The 20343-nt window shown below is 40.4% G+C and overlaps 2 protein-coding genes and 1 long non-coding RNA gene across 5 annotated transcripts in view; 2 read left to right on the top strand and 1 right to left on the bottom strand.

The window, feature by feature from the left end:
• The window catches only part of IDUA (alpha-L-iduronidase), a 74065-nt gene that overhangs the window by 8703 nt on the left and 45019 nt on the right, over window positions 1–20343 (top strand). The window lies entirely within an intron of this gene.
• SLC26A1 (solute carrier family 26 member 1) overlaps window positions 1269–20343 on the bottom strand; it is a 36229-nt gene continuing 17154 nt past the window's right edge. For both annotated transcript variants that reach the window (XM_051966295.1, XM_051966296.1), the window contains exons 2-3: window positions 8147–8784; window positions 1269–4017 (exon numbers count right to left, since the gene is read on the bottom strand). In XM_051966295.1, the coding sequence (XP_051822255.1) occupies window positions 2494–4017; window positions 8147–8784 (2162 nt within the window). In that variant the 3' untranslated portion in view covers window positions 1269–2493. The remainder of the gene's footprint in view (window positions 4018–8146; window positions 8785–20343) is intronic.
• Window positions 4024–8127, top strand: LOC127541170 (uncharacterized). Its single transcript, XR_007948382.1, has 3 exons — window positions 4024–4579; window positions 5189–5256; window positions 7765–8127. It is a non-coding gene; the product is annotated as an uncharacterized LOC127541170 (long non-coding RNA).

Below are 20343 nucleotides of genomic sequence, written 5' to 3'. Positions count from 1 at the left end.
CCCTTTGAACCTGGGAATACAAGTACCAGCAAGGTCAGGGACTCAGGAGATTGATTGGGGGATGTGAGAAAGAAAGTGGGGAAAAAAGAAAAAGTTCTGGAGCCAAGAGCAAAGGTTCCCTGGATTGATTCCAAGAGGAATCAGAAAACAGGGAAAGTTGGTTGAAGTGTGACTCAAGAGGAAGAGAAGAAAAGGAAGTGCAAGGAATTGAATAGATTAAGAAAGAACCTTTTGACCTGTAGCTGACAGATCTGAGGGATGACTTTCTCTTGGAATACCTCTCATTCCTATCATGGCTGCCTGAGAATCTATTGATAAATTCATCATTTTTTGTTTTGTTTTGTTTTTTAAGCAATTGGGGTCAAGTGTTTTGCTCAGGTTCCCATAGCTAGTAAAGGTCTGAGGCTGGATTTGAACTCAGATCCTCCTGACTCTTGTGTGCTCTATCTACTATGCCATCTATCTGCCCCTGACCTTCATTCTCGAAGAGAACTATGACATCACGGAGCTGATGCCATGACGTGCAAGTGAGTTGGATTTAAGTGAAGGAGGCTTTGCAGAGTCACTTGGCTCACTTCCTCTTCCAGAGCCATGTGGCCAGATACAGAACAGGACAAATGGGGAGGGCAAGACCTGCTGTCTGCCATTAAGCTTAGCTATCCCAGGGGACATTATTTGCCAACAGCCAAGGGAACTGGTGCAGTCTCTAATGGCCTCAAGATTTCATTTTTTTGAGCCTTGAAAGTTTCTGTCACCTATTTGGAAGGGATTGGCCCTTCTCAGGAATGAAGGACAAACGATAATTTGGAAGGAATCATTCGGACCAACTTCCTCATCTTGGAAACTGAGGTCCATGGAGGGTGGGGGCCCTGCTCAAAGTGACAGTGAATATGGATACTTCAGAGGCTTACTGCCCTGCTCTTTATCAAGTATAACACAGTGTGTGTGTGTAGCTTAGTAGAGAACGGAACAAAAAGTTAGAGGCCGAGGGAGACACTGAGGATGCGTTTTCCCAAGAGTGCCTTATCTCTGCTCTGCAGTTCTCCCTCCTTCATAATCATGGTGGGAGGTGAGAGAGAGGCTGAGCACTGTCAGGAAGGCCGGGCAGCTGAGATGTGGGGCCAGGAAGGCGTCAACTAACTGCCAACGGTCCGTTACCAGTGAGGAGCCCACCCTCTCTTGCCCTCCGTGGTTGACTACAGAAAGATAAACGTGGAGAGCTCGAGTTTGAAATTCTCCAGTTTCAAGAAAGTATGAGAAGGGACAGCTTGTAGCTTTCCTTCAGATTTTATTCTTTAAGCCCCATTCCTTCATGAGAAGCCAACAGGGAAAGTTTAATTGGATCCATAGACTTTAGCCCGAGGCCTCCGTGATCACAGTGAGAGACAACCACCACAGCAGCAGTTTAAGGTGTAGGGAGCACTTTTCGGACATCTCGTGAGGTGGCCTGTGTGAGCCCCATTATCCAGGTCAAAAACCAGTGCCCAGAGAGTCAAAGCAGGGTGTCCCAGATTGCCACATAGTACCAGAATCAGAATTTGAACTCAGATCTTTGGACTTAAAAGTTCAGCCCTCATTCCTGTCTCCCCAGTGCCAGGACAGCCACAAAAGTGTGTGGAGAGGGTGGGGGTGTTGTGACAGGAAGAGTGGGGCTGCCTGTATGAGGGTGTCACCTACGGGGATGTGGGAGAGAGGGAAGGGCACGGGTTGTCTCTGAGGAGGTTTTAGCAGTCTACGAGTGTGTGGGCGCACAGTGCGGGGAGAGGAAGTGCTTGTCTTGTTGAACTTGCTCATTGGCTATTCCTCCCTGCTCTCCCCAAGACAAGGAGACTCACTATAGAAACACACAGATAACTACTTTGTGGGGTTCATAGAATCACCAGATTGCTGAAGCAACTCTTTCTAGTCCAACCTAAGCTGAAAATCCATCATCCGTTCATTCGTTCAACAAGCATTTATTAAGCACCTATTGTGTTCAGAGACCTGGGCTCGAGGTGGCCCAGGACAGACAGTGCCGTGTGCAGATGCAGAGTCTGACTGTAAGATGCACTTGGGTGTGGTGTCTTTCTGCAGACACAGGAACAGTTTTTCAGACCTTCACACCTCTTCTTTCTTGGTGTCTCTACCCCACGAGGGAAATCCCCAGCTGACAGACCTCAGGCCATGCTCTCTCTTTTTAGATAAGAGAAAGCAGATGTCCAATAATGATCAGAATATTTCCCCCCTAAAAGCAACTTTTCTACAACCATGGATTGAGAGCTAGAAAGGATCATGGAAATGATCCAGTTCAATCCCACATTTAACAGCAGGAGGTTGAGGCTAAGAAAGAGCCAGTACAGGGCTCCCCAGCTTGGGCTGGGAACCTTTGCCAGTGTTCACTGCAGAAGCAGGGATCCCAGGCTGCCTTTGCCCCCAGCCCTCAGGCTCTGTAGGAGTTGGCTCAGGGTGGTGGGTGGGGAGTTGGGGTCCGAAGGGCTGTCGGGAGATTGAGCCCTAGAGGGTGGAGTCCACCACCTGCTCCCTGGAGCGCACAAACTGGACTGCCCCATGCACGTTGTAGAAGAGTAACTCCTTCACGCTTGTGTCGTCGTTGCCAAAGTAGCCCCCTCTCCTCAGAGACTCGGTCACCGACGGGTTGCAGCCCGCAAGGAGGATCGCAACGTTCACGGCCTTGTAATCTTTCCACACATTTTTAAGCGTGCTGATGCCGGCAGTGTCTAGGAACAGCACCGAGGAGCAGTCAATGATGATGGTGTGAAACTCGCCTTGCTTCGGGACCAAGTGACAGGAGGGGTCGGCTTGGCCCAGTTCGCCAAGAGCCCCTTTTCCTGCGTCTCCCCCATCCGTGGGCACCTTCCCCCTTTTGCACTTTTTCCTCTTTGCTGCTTCCAGTGTGGGGTCGAGGCCCGTCATCTTGTAGAGGGATTTTAGGAAGAAATCCTTGTTTGCATAGTAAAGGGGGGCCTCAAAGCGAAATATCCTGATCTTGGGGACGGGAAGAAGGTTTTCGTATTTTCTGTTGTCCTCGTAAAAAACGGTGCTCTCGATTTGGCCGAGCAAGGCCACGTGGGGATGCTGCGTGCGGCCCACCACACAGAGCACGGAGAAGAGGACCCCGACCAGGAGCCCGATTTCTATGCTGATGAGGGCACAGGAGGCCATGGTGACGCACCATATCAGGGCGTCCGTCTTGTTGACCCGGTACTGCCTGGGCACGTCTCTGAACTTCCACAGGGCCCCCTTCAGGCTGACGATGATGATGCAGGCCAGGACGCACTTCTGCAAGGAGTAGAACAGTGGGGCCAGGAACAGGAGCACCAAGAGCACCACGGCGGCGCTGACCACGCTGGACACTTGGGTGTGGCACCCCGTGGAGGTCTTGACCAAGGTCTTACTCAGGGCCGCGCTGGTGGTGTAGGAGTGAAAGAAGGAGGGAATTATGTTGCAGAAGCCCACGGCAAACATCTCTTGGTTGGCCCTGATAGTGTAGCCGTAGTTTTTGGCGAACATCTCTGACAGTGAGACCGTGAAAGCAAAGCCGATGACCGCTATGGGAACCGCATCTAAGGCCACGCGGTGCATCAGCCCAAAGCTGGGTGCCTGGGGCGGGATGAAGCCCGTGGGGATGTCCCCAGAGATGCTGGACCCGTAGCGCTCGTGGAGCTTCCCAAAGTGGGACACCAGCGTGGCGGTGACGATGACCACCAGCTCTGTCGGGAGGGGAACCCTCAGCTTCTTCTTGTACCTCTCCGTTAGCTCCTTGGCGGTGATCAGCACTGTCAGGCAGACGGCACTGGTGAGGACGTCGCAGACGTTCGCCTGGGTGATGTTTCGGATCATATTCACCCACGTGGCGAGGAACATGCCATAGCCCTGGTAACGGGGGATCTTTATTCCAAAGAGGTACTTGACTTGGGAGGTTAGGATGGTCAAGGAAGCCCCCGTTGCAAATCCATCCAGAAGAGGCTGGGAGAGGTACGTGGAGACAAAGCCAAGCCGAAAAAGTCCCATGAGCACCTAAAAACAACATGAGAGTTGGCTTGAGCAAGAGATAAACTAGGACCAAATAGTTAATGAATCTAGGACTATACAGCACAACTTAAAAAAGGGTTAGGATGGTGAATTCTAATTCAAATAGAAATAGTTCCACCAAACTATGTGAGGATCCCTCCAGGCCACACATTGTTATCATTGTTTTATTACACTTTAATTTGTTAAATATTTCCCATTACATTTTAATCTGGTTTGGGCCCTACTTGGGATTTGTGGCTGATTTCTGACACCTGTGCTTTTGAATACAGAATGTGGAACCTGAAGGGAACCTAGAGACCATATAATCCAATCCTCTCCTTTTACGTTTGAGAAGACTGAGTTCCAGAGAAGAAATGAGCTTGCTTAAGGTCACTTAGTGAGTCAGTATCTGGAAAGCATGTCTCCCTCCAGCAATATTTCGCCATCCTTGAAAAAGAATAATTGGAAAAGCATTCCTCTCAGAGAAGGCATGGATCCACAGTGGATTGATTACAGATGTAGGAGTGGAAAGCACCAGAGGAAAAGAGCTTAATGTCTAAGCTTACAGGTATTTTAATCAGGAAAGTAAACTTGGTTTTAAGCATACCTTGCCACTTTCAGTCATCCATAGTTTTATCAATCTGGGTCTTCCCTGCATTGATGCAAATCACAGCCCCTCCATACCTTCTCTTTATCTAAGAGTCTATTTTGAATTGATGTAATTAAAAAGCTTTACATATAACAGAAGGAAGGAAAATTTCATATATCATAGTAAAAAGGATGAGGGACTTAGAATTAGGAGGAACCTAAATTCTTCTAATCCTTCTTCTGGAATGCTGTCTTCCCTCAGTTTTTATGTGGGGGAAATTAAAGTTGAGAGTTGTGAAGTTACTTTGTTCATTCACATAGTGAGTTAGTGACAGAAATGGATTTAGATCCTTTGTCTTCTGACTCCTTGGTCATGCAATTTCTTCGTTACACTAAACTAGCTTTCCTCCTAACAAACACACTCATAGGGTTCAGTGCTGCCTTCTGGGCATTCTCATTACTAACAAAAGAATAATTTCCCCTATTAGTATTGTGCAACATCACATATAATGTTAGATTTTAATTTTCATTATTTTTTTTTGCTACATTGAGAAGTTTTGATGATTTTTTTTTCCTTTTTCTTTAAAAGGGTTCTTTGTCAAAAAGGAATGGCTTTCTCTAGGAGGAAGAAAGGCATAGAATACAGGGAAATTCAAGGTAATATAAATAATAAGGCAAAAAATAGGCAAAATAAATCAATTTTTAAAAAACCTGTTTTAAAAAAGGATTGTTTTTATGGTACAACCAGGCTAGTCTGCCTGCTGTCCATGGAGTAGATATTTCTTCATTCATTCCTGATTCCATACCTTTGTTCCTTCTTGCTGTTTTCTAGTATAGGGTTACAGAAATGAAAGAGCTGAATCTTAGCTCTGTCATCACTAGCTCTGTGACCAGGAAGCTCTTTTCATTTCTGTGGGCTTATTTCCTCCTTTGAAAATGTATACCGTAAAGACTACCATCCCGTAACTGGAAATTAGTAAGGCAGAAATTAGGCATGGACCCACACTTAACACCATATAACAAGATAAGATCAAAATGGGTCCATGATCTAGGCATAAAGAACGAGATTATAAATAAATTAGAGGAACATAGGATGTTTATCTCTCAGACTTGTGGAGGAGAAAGAAATTTGTGACCAAAGATGAACTAGAGACCATTACTGATCACAAAATAGAAAATTTTGATTATATCAAATTAAAAAGCCTTTGTACAAACAAAACTAATGCAAACAAGATTAGAAGGGAAGCAACAAACTGGGAAAACATCTTCACAGTTAAAGGTTCTGATAAAGGCCTCATTTCCAAAATATATAGAGAACTGACTCAAATTTATAAGAAATCAAGCCATTCTCCAATTGATAAATGGTCAAAGGATATGAACAGACAGTTTTCAGATGATGAAATTAAAACTATTACCACTCATATGAAAGAGTGTTCCAAATCACTATTGATCAGAGAAATGCAAATTAAGACAACTCTGAGATACCACTACACACCTGTCAGATTGGCTAAGATGACAGGAAAAAAATAATGATGAATGTTGGAGGGGATGCAGGAAACCTGGGACACTGATGCATTGTTGGTGGAGTTGTGAACAAATTCAATCATTCTGGAGAGCAATCTGGAATTATGCCCAAAATGTTATCAAACTGTGCATACCCTTTGATCTAGCAGTGTTTCTATTGGGCTTATACCCCAAAGAGATACTAAAAAAGGGAAGGGGACCTGTATGTGCCAAAATGTTTGTGGCAGCCCTGTTTGTAGTGGCTAGAAACTGGAAAATGAATGGATGCCCATCAATTGGAGAATGGCTGGGTAAATTGTGGTATATGAATGTTATGGAATATTATTGTTCTGTAAGAAATGACCAGCAGGATGAATACAGAGAGGACTGGCAAAACTTACATGAACTGATGCTAAGTGAAATGAGCAGAACCAGGAGATCATTATACACTTCAACAATGATATTGTATGAGGATGTATTCTGATGGAAGTGGATCTCTTTGACAAAGAGACCTAACTCAGTTTCAATTGATAAATGATGGACAGAAGCAGCTACACCCAAAGAAAGAACACTGGGAAACGAATGTGAACTATTTGCATTTTTGTTTTTCTTCCTGGGTTATTTATACCTTCTGAATCCAATTCTCCCTGTGCAACAAGAGAACTGTTCAGTTCTGCAAACATATATTGTAGCTAGGATATACTGTAACCTATTTAACATGTAAAGGACTGCTTGCCATCTAGGGGAAGGGGTGGAGGGAGGGAGGGGAAAAATCGCGACAGAAGTGAGTGCAAGGGATAATGTTAAAAAAATTACCCTGGCATGGATTCTGTCAATAAAAAGTTATTATTAAAAAAAAAAAAAGACTACCATCCCGTTGTATGGAAAGTCTTATGTGTTGCTATTAGCATTATCACGGAAGCCATCGTTAGTAGGAATGATCTCTTTTGACAGTGACTTTGCAAAATGTCACCTATCTTTTAAGACTTCTTCCTCTGTGAAGCCTCCCTGATAGCTGAGCTCCCCCAGCACTTACTGTACTTGGCGGATGTCAGGAAGTCATATGTCACTCAATATTGGTGGTTATCTTTTTATGTCTCCCTTATCTCAGAGATAAAGACACTGTTTTATCCTTATCCACTCCTGATACTGAGCAGGTAATAAAATCATAGACTTGCAGAGCATCAGAGCAAGAAGGGACTTCAGAGACTATTTTGTCCACAGGTTCTTAATGTGACACACACGAACCCCCAAAGGGTGTGTGGATACATTTCAGGGAGTCCATGAACTTAAGTGCAAAAAAAAATTTACATTTTTACTTTCATGAACCACCAAATGACATGTGGCATTTCCTTCAATACAATTTAAAAATACAAAACCCCATTCTGAAAAAAAGACCAAAACATTTAAAACATAAAAAATATAATTGGAAAATCTTTAACAAAGTGAATAAAAATACAGTAAACTATATAGGTAGTACTTTCCTAAAAAATGATTCTGAGAAGGGATCCATATTGCCAGAGGGAGTACCTAATATAAAAAAGCACAGGAAGTGATTTAGTCCAATTCTCCTCATTTCACAGATAGGAAAACTGAAGCCAGGGTAAAGATTAATTATTAGAGACCTTTGAAATGATTTAGACTGATTCTCTCATTTTACAGGTGAAGAAACTGAAGCCCAAAGAAGTTAAGAGATTTGCTTGGAATCATACAGATGGTAAAGGGAGTGAACTGTCAGAGGCAGAGAAACAACAAATATAAATTCATTCATCCAGTAATTTGTGGGCTCTGCCACTTACTAGCTCTGAAACCCTGGGCATGTGATTGCCTTCTTTGAGCATCAGTTTCTCCTTGTGAAAAATGAGACTTTTGGGGAACATCAAATAACATACTAAACATGAAAAAAGCTTTGTAAGAGTAGGTAATTGTTCATCATTTTTCTGATATATTATTCTGCTCTGAAGGTGATTCTGGATTCTTTAAGATTATGTTGATAAAGTATTATCAAGTCGGAGGACCCTTTTTATAGGTCTGGGACTCTTACCTGATAGACCCCTGCCAGGAAAGTCAAGGCTGTAGCAATGCTGATCGCGTAACATTCCTTCCCGCATTCTGGACTCAGGCCCCCCAAAGGTAGCTCGGAAGCTGGGAAGGTCTCATTGCTATCGTTCCTTCTGGCTGCGGCGGCGTCTTCATTCAGGTCAAACCCAGCCAGCTGTAGTTCTCTGTCTACCACCTGCCCCACCATGAGGCAGAGCAGGCTAAAGATGCCCACGGACACGTGCCTGGAGGTGCCCATTAGGAAGTAGATGATGTTGGAGAAGAAGGATGTGTAGAGGCTGTAGATAGGTTTTAGCCCTGCGAGCAGAGAATAGGCGATGGCTTGGGGAACCAAGATGACCCCAATGACAAGGCCAGACATAATGTCACCCACGATGTATTCTCTGAAGCGGTACTTGGGAAGCCAGCCTATCACAGGGAAGAACCCCAGGATGGCATCCTTCAGTGCGGTCGGGGTCAGCGAGCATTTCTTCCTCAGACTGGCCTTTGCTGTCTCTCGAAAGCTTTTCTGAGGTGGAGCTTGTCTCTGGATGAGGATGGGAATCTGCAGCCCAGGATCCGCTCTCTCCAGCTCAGCTTGCCCATCCATCCTGGGGGCATTCATGCTGTCCACAAGCATGTCTGCAGGAGAAAAACAAGCATCAGCGACAAGTCCCTCTGCCACCAACATCTGGTTCTTCCCGCCAATTCTTCCCAGATGTGCTAGCCCATTGGTCCCATCCTCTTGGTTTTTTTTTTTTTTTTTTTTTTTTAATACAGAGGAAGGTGGTGTTTTATGTAGATACTTAATTCCCAGCACTATATCCCAGCATCCTTCAAAGCCCAACTCTGTAGCTATTTCCTACATAAGTTTTTCCTGATTCCTGCCTCCTGCTTCCTACTTCCTGCAAGTAGTTCCCTCCCTTTTAAATTTACATCAAGTAACTTTATGGACATGCATATACATGGGATATTCCTCTTCATAGAGTATAAGCTTCTTGAAGGTAGAGATTATTTGACTTTTAAGTTTCTATCTCCAGCATTTAGGGCAGTGACTTGAATGTAATAGGCACTTTATAAATATCTGTTGAATAGAATTAAATGCTTATATAGTTTGTGTAGTAATTAAAGATCTTTTATTATGAACTTGACAAGAACAATGGATAAAAAAAAATTTGTGAAACTGCATCCGTTTCTTTTTTTTTTTTAGTAGTATTTTATTTTTTCCAAATACATGTAAAGCTAGTTTTCAACATTTATTTTTGTAAGATTTTTTACTCCAAATTTTTTTACTTCCTTCCTTGCTTCCTCCCTCCCCAAGACAGCAAATAATCTGATATAGGTTAAAATAGATTAAAATGCATCTATTTCATATAACTTCTTTAAAAATATAAACCAATGTACATATCAGAATTTCTTGTTGGCTTGGGAGGAGGGAAGAGAGGAAGAAGGGGGAGAAAAAATTTGGAACTCAAAATCTTATAAAAATTAATGTAGAATTACTTATAGTTACATGATACTAATGGGTTTAAAAAAATTATTTCTCCCCCAACATGTAAAAAAAAATTTCAACATTTTGTTTTTTATGTTTTGAGTTCCAAACTTTCCTTCTCCCTCCCTCATTAAGCAATTTGATACAGATTGGATATATGTATTCATGTAAAACAGCGAATAGGTTTTTACATCAATTACATTTCCAGATCACAGGTCATTTTTGGACTTATCCACTATTTGTGGACAGCTAGGTGACTCAATGGATAGAATGCTACCTATATATTTGATACAGTCTGTTTTTTGAGAGGCCAGATGAGCAAACCAAGACCTAGAGAAAGGAAGGGATTTCAGCCTCTCCCTGACACTCCAAGTGGGTTTTCTTTTCTTTTTTAGGGGGGCAGGGGAGGTATAGGAAGGAAAAGAGCCATTACCTTCCTGACTTTGCTATCTCTATTAACACAGAATTGATGTCTTGTAATGACACGCTCATCACAAATCTCTGGTTTCATCTCCAGAGCAGCTCCCAGTTTCAAAGAACATGAATTTCATATAGATTAAGCACAGACTTAATTAAAAATGACTTCTTTTGTCAGCCTGCCTGTCCATCCTGTGTTAGCCTTGTGGTTAATGTTTTAATTGGATTCAGGATTTTTTTTTTATGATTCATGTGATTTATTGATGGCTCAGAGTCAAGAGGGCAAGAAGTCAGGGTCCTAGTCTTGTCTGTCATTTAGTAGTTGTATGACTTTGGACGAGCTCTTCTTTCCCCTTCAAGGACTCTTTTTTCTTTTCAATAAAATGAAGAAGTTGGTCTAGATTAGGGTTTTTAACCTTGGGTCCATAAACTTATGCTTCAAAATATTTTAATAACTATACTTTGATATAATCAGTTTTCTTCGTGTTTTTGTATATTTTATTATGTGCACTTAAAAACATTATTCTATTGCACATGTGTATCTATATTAAATTGCCTACTGTCTTAGGGAGATGGGAAGGGAGGGAGGAAGAGAAGTTAGAACTCAAAATTTAAAAATATACAAATATTAAAAATTGTTTTTATAATAACAAAATAAAATATTAATATTTTCCCCCTTAGAATGGATCCATAAGCATTAATAGAGTATTGAGGGATCTGGGACACACAAAAAAGGTTAAGGAACCTCTGGTCCAGATCAGTGTTTCACAAACCAATCTAGATAGGAGATACCATTTATCTGAGAGCAGATAAGTCTGATCAGTGTTGAGCCAGGAAATCTTGGGTCATGGAACATCCAGAGAATAATCACTAATGATTTGATGTCTACTGGTAAAGTGTCCCAGATGTCTGTGCTTCCTCTGACATTATTGGACAGTTTATCAATGACTTGGATGGGGATGTTTATAAAATTTTGAAATGCCACAACTAGAAGAGATGGTAAAATGCTGGATGAGCGCTAAATTGTGGGTTCACTGAACAGGATGTGGCGTGGTACTGTGTGATGAGTGCTGTTCCTAGAATCCGAGGACCCCACCTTGCTGCTAATCACCTATGTGACTTTGGACACCTCATTCCCCTCTCTCAGCAATTATTTCCTCATCTATAAACTGGAGGCATTGAGCCCATGAAGTACCTTTCAGTTCTAGGTCTGTGATCCTAATAAGGATCCTCTACTGTGGATCACTTGCTAGTAGATTCTGAAGACCCACAGTTTAGCCTGTGACAGAGGCATAAGTTAAAACAGATTTCTTCTGAGTGCAAAGCAATTTTTTCTCTCCATGCACATAATAATGCTTTTCTTATCCCCAAGCCTGTCCTTGTGAGTAGGACTTCCCTTTCAGGAGCGCATATAGCCCTGGAATTGCCTCTTAGAGCTCAGGGCATCTCCCCAGTGTGGTGAGATAGAACACACAAAGAGAGGTAGGGTCAGGAATAGCTGTGTGATTTCCTCTGAGCTGGCATCAATGTTTTGAAGAAAAATGAAGGAAGTAGGACTTATGTTCATATCAGAAAATATCCTCCAAGTAGTAAATGTTTTTATTTTTAAAATGAAAGAACTGCAGAACATAAATGGAATTTCATAAGTAATCCTATTTTTATGATTACCTATGAAATACCATTTCATACCACTTACTTTTTTTAGTGCACATCATTTCCATAGATCATTTTCTTTTTTAATTCAGTAGTATTTTATTTTTCCAATTATATGTAAAAATAGTTTTCAACTTTTTTTTAAAAAGATTTTGAGTTCCAAATTTTTTTCCCTTTCTCACTTCCCTCCCCCTTCCCCAGACAGCAAGCAATCTGATATGCATTCTACATTCTACAATCATTTTAAGCATATTTCCATATTAGTCATATTGTGAAAGAAAAAGCAGAACAAAAGAGAACTATGAGAAAGAAAAAGCAAACAAAAAAAGGTAAAAATAATATGTTTCGATCTATATTCAATCTTCATAGATATCTCTCGATAATGATGATGAACTTGCTTCTGTTTCCTTTCTGAACATTAATTTTTTTATTAAACCTTTTTGTTTTCAAAATATGTGCATGGATAATTTTTCAACATTGATCCTTTCAAAACCTTCTGTTCCAAATTTTCCTCTCTTTCCCCCATTCCCTCCCCTAGATGTCAAGTAATTCAATATATGTTAAAGATGTTAAAAATATATGTTAAATCCAATATATACATATGCATATTTATACAGTTATCTTGGTGCACAAGAAAAATCAGATCAAAAAGGAAAAAAATGAGAAAGAAAACAAAATGCAAGCAAATAACAAAAAGTGAAAATGCATAATCATGAACATTAATTTTACAAAAAGTTTCATTGGCCTTCCTTTTAGAGAATATATTTATTTCTAATCTTTCCTCTTCCTAGGTAGCTCAATGGATAGAGTGCCAGTCCTGAAATCAGGAAGACTCTTAACTCTGTTTTCCTCAGTTTACTCATCTATAAAATGATCTGGAGAAGGAAATAGCAAACTACTTCAGCATCTTTGCCAAGAAAACTTAAAAAGGAGTCACAAAGAGTTGGATGTGACTAAACAAACTTCTTCCTAACCTCTTCTTCCCCAATTAAAAACTGAGAAAACCTCTTCTAATAAATGAGCATAGTCAAGCAAAAAGATTCTGAACCATGACCCTGTCCGGAAATGTGTCTCTTTGTGCACATTATTTGTGTTCATAATTACTATATTAAAATTTTTTTTTATCATACATAGGTTTTCAGGAGACCCGGTTGGTCAGAGTTCTTATGGTTCCCACTACCTGAGAATTCTCTGAAACCATCTCTTTTATCATTTCTTATGGTATAATAATATTCCATTATATTAATATACCACAATTTGTGCAGCTATTCCCCATCTGATGGACAATCTTTTAGATTCTAGTTCTTTGTTTTTATTTTTTTCCCTTTGGATCATCTTTCAGTATCAAGATTCTTGTTTTATTTACAATAATCCCCCAGTATTGTTTTCCTTCTCTTTTTTCATGCACACACATTGCAGATTACTGCTTTGTTCAGTTGTATGTTTTTACACCAGACTGTTTGTGTGCTTATGTGGGTGTTCAGCTCTCCTTTGTTCTAGATAGAAATGAAGTTTATTTGATGCCCACTCTCCCAACCCTCTTCCTCCATGTTTGTATAGTCAAACATGAGGCAATCAGGTGGTGCAGTGAACATGTTTAAAACCGTTCCCAGATACTTCCTCACTCTGAGCAAGTCACTTAACCACTGCCTGCCTCAATTTCCTCCTTTGTAAAATAGGAATAATATAGCATCCACTTCTCATGGTTGTTGTGAGGATCAAAATGAGATATTTGTAAAATGCTGAATAAACCTTAAAGAATTACATAAATGCTAACTATTATTGTTATTTTATATCACTATTATTGTTATTATACTCATTTTTTCATAGACCCCAAGTATGAGAAAAAACAAGTTCTATCATTTTCTTCCTCCTTTCTACACAAGTGAAGAAAGTGGTACAGAAAAGCTTAACTATCAAAGTGGAACTAATCTACCCCAAGGTCCTCCATCTTTCTTGTTTAATTCCCTCAATACCCTTTGATAACATCAAAATTCTGAAAGGGCACTTGGTTCTTCTCCCCACATGGGAATGTTAGCATACATAATCATATGGTCCTTTCTGATTTCTCAACTCAGTTTATTTTTCTAGATTTCTCTTGATTCTTGTGTTTAAATTTAACCATCAAAATGGAACTAATCTACCCCGAGGTTCTCCATCTTGTTTAATTCCCTCAATACCCTTTGATAACATCAAAATTCTGAAAGGGCACTTGGTTCTTCTCCCCACGTTGGAATGTTAGCATACACGATCACATGGCCCCTTCTGATTTCTCAACTAAGTTTATTTTTCTAGATTTCTTTTGAGTCTTGTGTTTAAATTTCAAAGTCCCAACTCATCTCTGGTCTTTTCATCAGAAAAGACTTTTCTGGACTTAGAAGTCCTCTGTTCCATCAAAAGTCTATCCCTGCCATTCCCTTCTTTCCCCTCCCCTCAAGTCAATTCTGATCTTTGCAGAGAAAGTTATTTTTGCTTATAAGACTTTCTCTAAGCCTTCTGGAATAATTGAATCCCAATATGGAATACTGACTATAATTCCTTGGTCCATAAATGCTTCTATCTGGTTGATTGCAGTGTTTGTTTTTTTAATGTGAAAGCTTTGGATTTTGGCCAACATTCCTGAAAATTTTTGTTTGGTGGAGTTCTTTCTTTTTTGTCTTTCCTTTGCCCTTTGCTTTGAATAGATCTGAGCAGTTTTCATATATAATTTCTTGATGTGGTATCTAGATTTTTTTATTTTTTAATAATAAATAATTTTAATAGTTGTTTTTGATAACAAATATCTTGCATTTTCTTCTTTTTCTTTTTCAGTCTTTTGATTTTGTTCTGATATTTCTTGCTCTCTAATAGAATCATTGATTTCTGTTTGATCTATTCTTGTTTTAGGGAGTCTGTAACTTGGATAAGGTTCACCATTTTCTAAGTCACTTATTCCCTTTCCTCTAGAGTATTTATATAATTTAAAAAATATTTTCCTTAATTTCTTCAAGTGTTCCTGTAGTCCTTGTAGGAAATCCATTGTTTTCTACCAAGTCACTGTTTGTAGTTGTTACTGAGTTATTTTTTCCCTTTTGGGAGCAAAGGTTTTAGAAGACCTTTAGGACTATAATCATGTTTGATAACAGTTGATATTGCATTTGATGTACTTAACCTCTGGCTATCGTTCCTGAACTGAGGCTTGGGCCAAGGCCACACTCTGCCTCCTGCTACCCTTTGAAATGGGGTGTTTGGCTTTGTGTGGTCTTGTCTTAGATCCATTGTATTCCTGGGCTGATCTCCCAGATCCTGGGCTTAGGCCTTCTCCTGATACAAAATGTTGTACCTTCAGGTCATATTCTGGGGTTTTAGGACCAAGTGACACAGACCATGGAGACCCTGAACCTGGGCTATCTCCACCCAAGGGACAGCTACTAGTCTCTAGGTCTTTCCCCCAAGCTCCTCAACATAGTGTTTCCTGACCACTTGGCTTGTTTGCCTGTGCTTGCCATAGCTAATTTGGTGGCCTTATTTTTTTTTTCTTACGGCCTACACACTTCTGCTTGGCTTCTTTTGGGTGCATTTCAGGGTGGAAGAAACCACTTACTGTAATTTCTCATGGGATTTCTTGGTCATTATTCAGTCTGGTGCAAATGTTATGTTTTTGCTGAAGTAGTCATGAGGGAGCTGGGTCATCTGCTTCTGTTCAACAGTAATCTTGGCCAAAAATTACTATAATAAATATTTAATTCAATTGTGATTTCAGAGCTAATATCTTAGAAAGGATTTTTCTCATGGGCTTTGTTTCACATTCCCTAAAAATGCCAGTGTTCTTTTGGAAGCCTATGAAATCTGGAACTTGTTAATTCCCCATGTCACCTTCCGTCTCCAACATTTGGTAAAAACTGTGTTAAGTTGAAAAAAGTTAAGTTCAGCACACAAGCATCTGGCTCCTGATGTTTGCAGGGGACCATGCTCCCAGCTGGGGGAATAAAAGATGTGTCCAGAAAATGCAATCCCTGCCCCCATGGCACTTGGCTTGGCAGGGAGAGAAAATAAACAAACATTGATGACACAAAACATCATATTTGTTAAGGGCACTGGTAGAGGTGAAAGCAGAGTGCTATGTGCAGACTCAAAGGAAATTAGGAAAAGCCTCATGGAGACAGCCGTCATTGAGATGGACTTCAGAGTGATTAATAAGAAATTTAGCAGGCAAAGAGTGGGACACAGAGTAGTCCTTACATGGGACATGGACAAAGAAAAGTCACAGATGGAAAGCGACATCTTTCAAGAGCTAGAAAGAACTGTCTAGTTTACCTGGAGCTTAGAATTTGAGGAAAGGGAGTAGTGCAAGATCAGGCTGGAAAGGCAGGAGGAGACCAAATGGTTTGTTGCGCAGTCAGGTCTGACTCTTTGTGACTCTGTAGACCATTATAATCTCCAAGGGATTTTCTTGGGGAAATTATTGGAGGGGTTTGCCATTTCCTTCTTCAGCTTATTTTACAGATAAGGAAACTGAGACAAACGGGGTTAAATGACTTGCCCAGACAGCTATTAAGTGTCTGAGCTTGGATTTGAAATGGAGTTCTCCAGACTCTAGATGCAGTGGTCTATCCACTGAATCACCTAGCTACCTCTAGAGCCTTTAAATTGGAGAGGCTAAGAAGTCTGAATACATTTCCTTAACACACACACATATATTCTTTAGTACTACAAAGTTTCCAAAGCACTTTGTTCATTACAACCATGTAAATATTTCATTTTTGTCTTTTTATCCCCAGTATGCAGCCCAATGCCTGGCACAAAGCAAGCACTTAGTAAATAAATGCTTGCTGACTGATTAATTAACTGATTGAATGAGAACAGATGGACAGATGAGGGAACTCATTCAAAAAACTGAGGTTCATCTGACAAGACCAGATTTGTGAATAAGGAAGCTAAGTCTTATAGGGTTATTTATATAATAACAAGAAGTACATTTCCCAAATGTACAGACATGGTAAGGAGAAGGTTATAGGAATGCTAGACTGGTGAATCATGAGAATATTGTAGATACAGTTTACTTAGATTTCAGTTGTTTTGAAGAGGCCCAATAACAACCTTGGGTGATGTCTTGACTCAAGATTGCACAGAGTTGTACAAACTTGTGGCCTTGGGATGCAGTGGATGGCCTTGATGTCTTCCATGTCTGACCAAGCTCTAAGAACTCTATGTAAGTGCTTCAGTTGCCTTCAAGGCCACTGGAACAAACTTCTCATTTGCCTATTCCGCCAGGGGAAATGTTCATATGCGTGGGGAAGACATCCCCTTAAGTCATCAGTGGATTTGAGATCCATTGGTTACTCTTAATCTAGGTTAGCCTGTCTGCCATTTATTGGGGTGCAGCCACTGAGCATGCTACAGCTTCTTCTTTTTTTTTTTTAATAACTTTTTATTGATAGAACCCATGCCAGGGTAATTTTTTACAGCATTATCCCTTGCATTCACTTCTGTTCCGATTTTTCCCCTCCTTCCCTCCACCCCCTCCCCCAGATGGCAAGCAGTCCTATACATGTTGAATAGGTTACAGTATATCCTGGATACAGTGTGCAGAACCGAACAGTTTTCTTGTTGCACAGGGAGAATTGGATTCAGAAGGTATAAATGACCCAGGAAGAAAAACAAAAATGCAAGCAATTTATATTCATTTCCCAGTGTTCTTTCTTTGGGTGTAGCTGCTTCTATCCATCTTTGATCATTTGAAACTGAATTAGCTCTCTTTATCGAAGAGATCCACTTCCATCAGAATACATCCTCAAACAGTATCATTGTTGAGGTATATAATGATCTCCTGGTTCTGCTCATTTCACTTAGCATCACTTCATGTAAGTCTCGCCAGTCCTCTGTATTCATCCTGCTGGTCATTTCTTATAGAACAATAATATTCCACAACATTCATATACCACAATTTACTCAACCATTCTCCAATTGATGGGCATCCATTCATTTTCCAGCTTCTAGCCACTACAAACAGGGCTGCCACAAACATTTTGGCACATACAGGTCCCTCTCGCTTCTTTAGTATCTCTTTGGGGTATAAGCCCAGTAGAAACACTGCTGGATCAAAGGGTATGCACAGTTTGATAACTTTTTGCATGCTACAGCTTCTTGGAGCCACAGTTATCTTGTGATTTTTTATAGATTATATATAAATACACAGAGAGAACGAGAGCAAGCGCGCAAGTGCATGCAGGGGTTCTTATCCTTTTTGTATTCAGGGCCCCATCGGCAGTCTGGGGAAGCCTATGGACTATTTCTCAGAATCATGTTTTTAAACAGTTAAAGAAAATGCTAATTTCAGTTATAAATTCACCAAAATAAAGATTATTTTGCCATCCAGATTCACAGAACTCCTGATGTTTTATCTTAAGCAACCATGGATTAAATAATAACAAGTTTAAGGAGCTTCAGAACTGATTAATGTCCTGATTTAAAGAGATAATCATTAATGGGCTTAAATCACTTTGGAGGGAGAGTCCTCCAGGGATTTCTCCTTGACTTTATGATATTTAACATTTGATTAATAACCTCAATAAAGTTAGAGATAGCATCATATCAATTTTGCAGATAATAGAGCCAAGAGGATTAACCATTGTGTTGGTTGAAAAAGTCAGGATCCAAGAAACTCTTGGCAGGCTAGACCTTTGGTCTGAATATAAGAAGATGAAATTTGATATGGATATATCATACACATATATATATAATAGCTTATAGTTGAACTCAAAAAGTTATGTCCATGAGTGTAATATAGGGGAGGTTACTTAGCTAAACATTTACCTGAGAAAGATCTAGACTCAATCTAAGTTAAGAGCAAGATATTTCAATTTAAAAAGCTAATATATTAGACTGCATTGAAAGTCATATTGGCCAGCCTTTTCACTGATCAGTTCTCATATGGAATATTATTGTCAGTTTAGTTTATTAAGGACTATGACAACCTGGGAGAGGCAAGTGTTTAACTGATAGCAAGCTGGTTTTGAGTCAGAAGTCCTATGTTCAAGTGCTCTGACCTGTGGTAGCCGTACAATTGGACAGATTACTTAAACTCTTAGGGATCCAGGCAACTCTCCAAGTTGACAAATTGTATAATATGTGAGATCAGTATTGGTGGAGGGAATTCCTCGTTGGGAGTTCCTTAAAACAGTGAAATCACCAAAAAAAAAAAAAAAAAAAAAGAAGAAGAAGAAGAAGAAGAAGCAGCAGAAAAATGGCCATGATGGTAAAGATCTCAAGATCATGGCATATGAGGATTGGTTAAAGGAACTAGATGTTTAGCTAGAACAGAGGTGGGAAACCTCCAGCCTGTGGGCCATATAAGATCAGTGAAATCATTTGCATAATCAACCCCTGGCCAAGATGAGCTGAAAGCTATGTAGAATAATCTCTCACTGCTTGAGGTCTCTTCATTGATAATTTTGCTTGGCCCACAATTGACATCACAAATATCCAAATGCCCCTTGGCAGAAAAAAGCTTCCCCACCCCTGAGCTAGGAGAAGAGAAGATTAGGGAGAACAAAAATGTACAAAAACTGAAGTTTTCCCAAAGTGGAATGGAGACAACTAGATGGTACAATGGATAGAAAGACTCTTCTTCCAGAGTTCGAATTTGGTTTTAGACACTTCCTAGTTCTGTGACTCTGAACAAGTCATTTAATTGTTTACCTCAGTTTCCTCATTTGTAAAATGAGTTGGAGGAGGAAATGGTAAGCCACTTCTATATCTCTGCCAAGAAAACTCCAAATGGGGTCATGGAGAGTTAGACATGACTGAAATGACTGAACAACAACAAAAGTTGAATGGTTATGTCCTGAAGAGGTAATTCCTCTCTTTATCTCCACCCCCTTGGCTGGGAATCTTCAAGGAAAGCCTGGATGGCCCCTTATAGGAGATGTCCTTTTAGCTGCCAGATACTGAGGTTTAGGAAGGGGTTACTTCTCCATTTCTGCTTTCACCCTGATCCTCTGGATTTGTGATGGAGAGGGCTTGGAGTCAGCTGTGAGACAAACAGACTTAGACATCTATGAGGTCATGTCTTCCAAATGCAGGATGACCACTTGGAAAAGCACACCACACTTTATAATTCTCTGTCTGAGAGTGAAATATAATTAATGGAAATTAGGTGGCCCACACCTTCCAGTGTTTCTTCCTAGCACACCCCAACCTGCTTTCCACAATAATCCAACCACAGTCAGTCAGTCTAAACACTTTCATTGTGGCCTTTGGAGATTGAAGGAGGACTCACCTTTTCCATTGTTGAAACATTTTAAGAGATCTTCAGTTTTTCTTTTTCTTTTCTTTTCTTTTCACTCTGACTCTCATTGATTGGTCAACAATAGGTTTTAGGTCAAGTTTCCCTTGGTCATTGTTTGGACCCCAATTGGTTCAGAATGAATGTAAATGGTAATTTTCTCTGTGTTGATCAGAAATCCTGAAGGTCTTTCTCTCCCAGATTGATTTTTCTTTTTTTGACTGGGTAAAAGAGCCAATTTTGTCTCATTTCTTTCTTACCTAATCTCATCACTAAATGGGCATTGCCTTAGTCAAAATGAGACCTGAGAAAGGCCTTAACTTCAAAAAGCCAAAGTCTTCCATTGCAGTCCGGGGGCCATCTCCAGTTGCCC

This window comes from Antechinus flavipes, chromosome 6 (genome assembly GCF_016432865.1).
Source record: "Antechinus flavipes isolate AdamAnt ecotype Samford, QLD, Australia chromosome 6, AdamAnt_v2, whole genome shotgun sequence".
NCBI lineage: Eukaryota > Metazoa > Chordata > Mammalia > Dasyuromorphia > Dasyuridae > Antechinus > Antechinus flavipes.
Note: the sequence above shows the minus strand (reverse complement) of the source record. Positions and strands in the feature narration are given on the sequence as shown.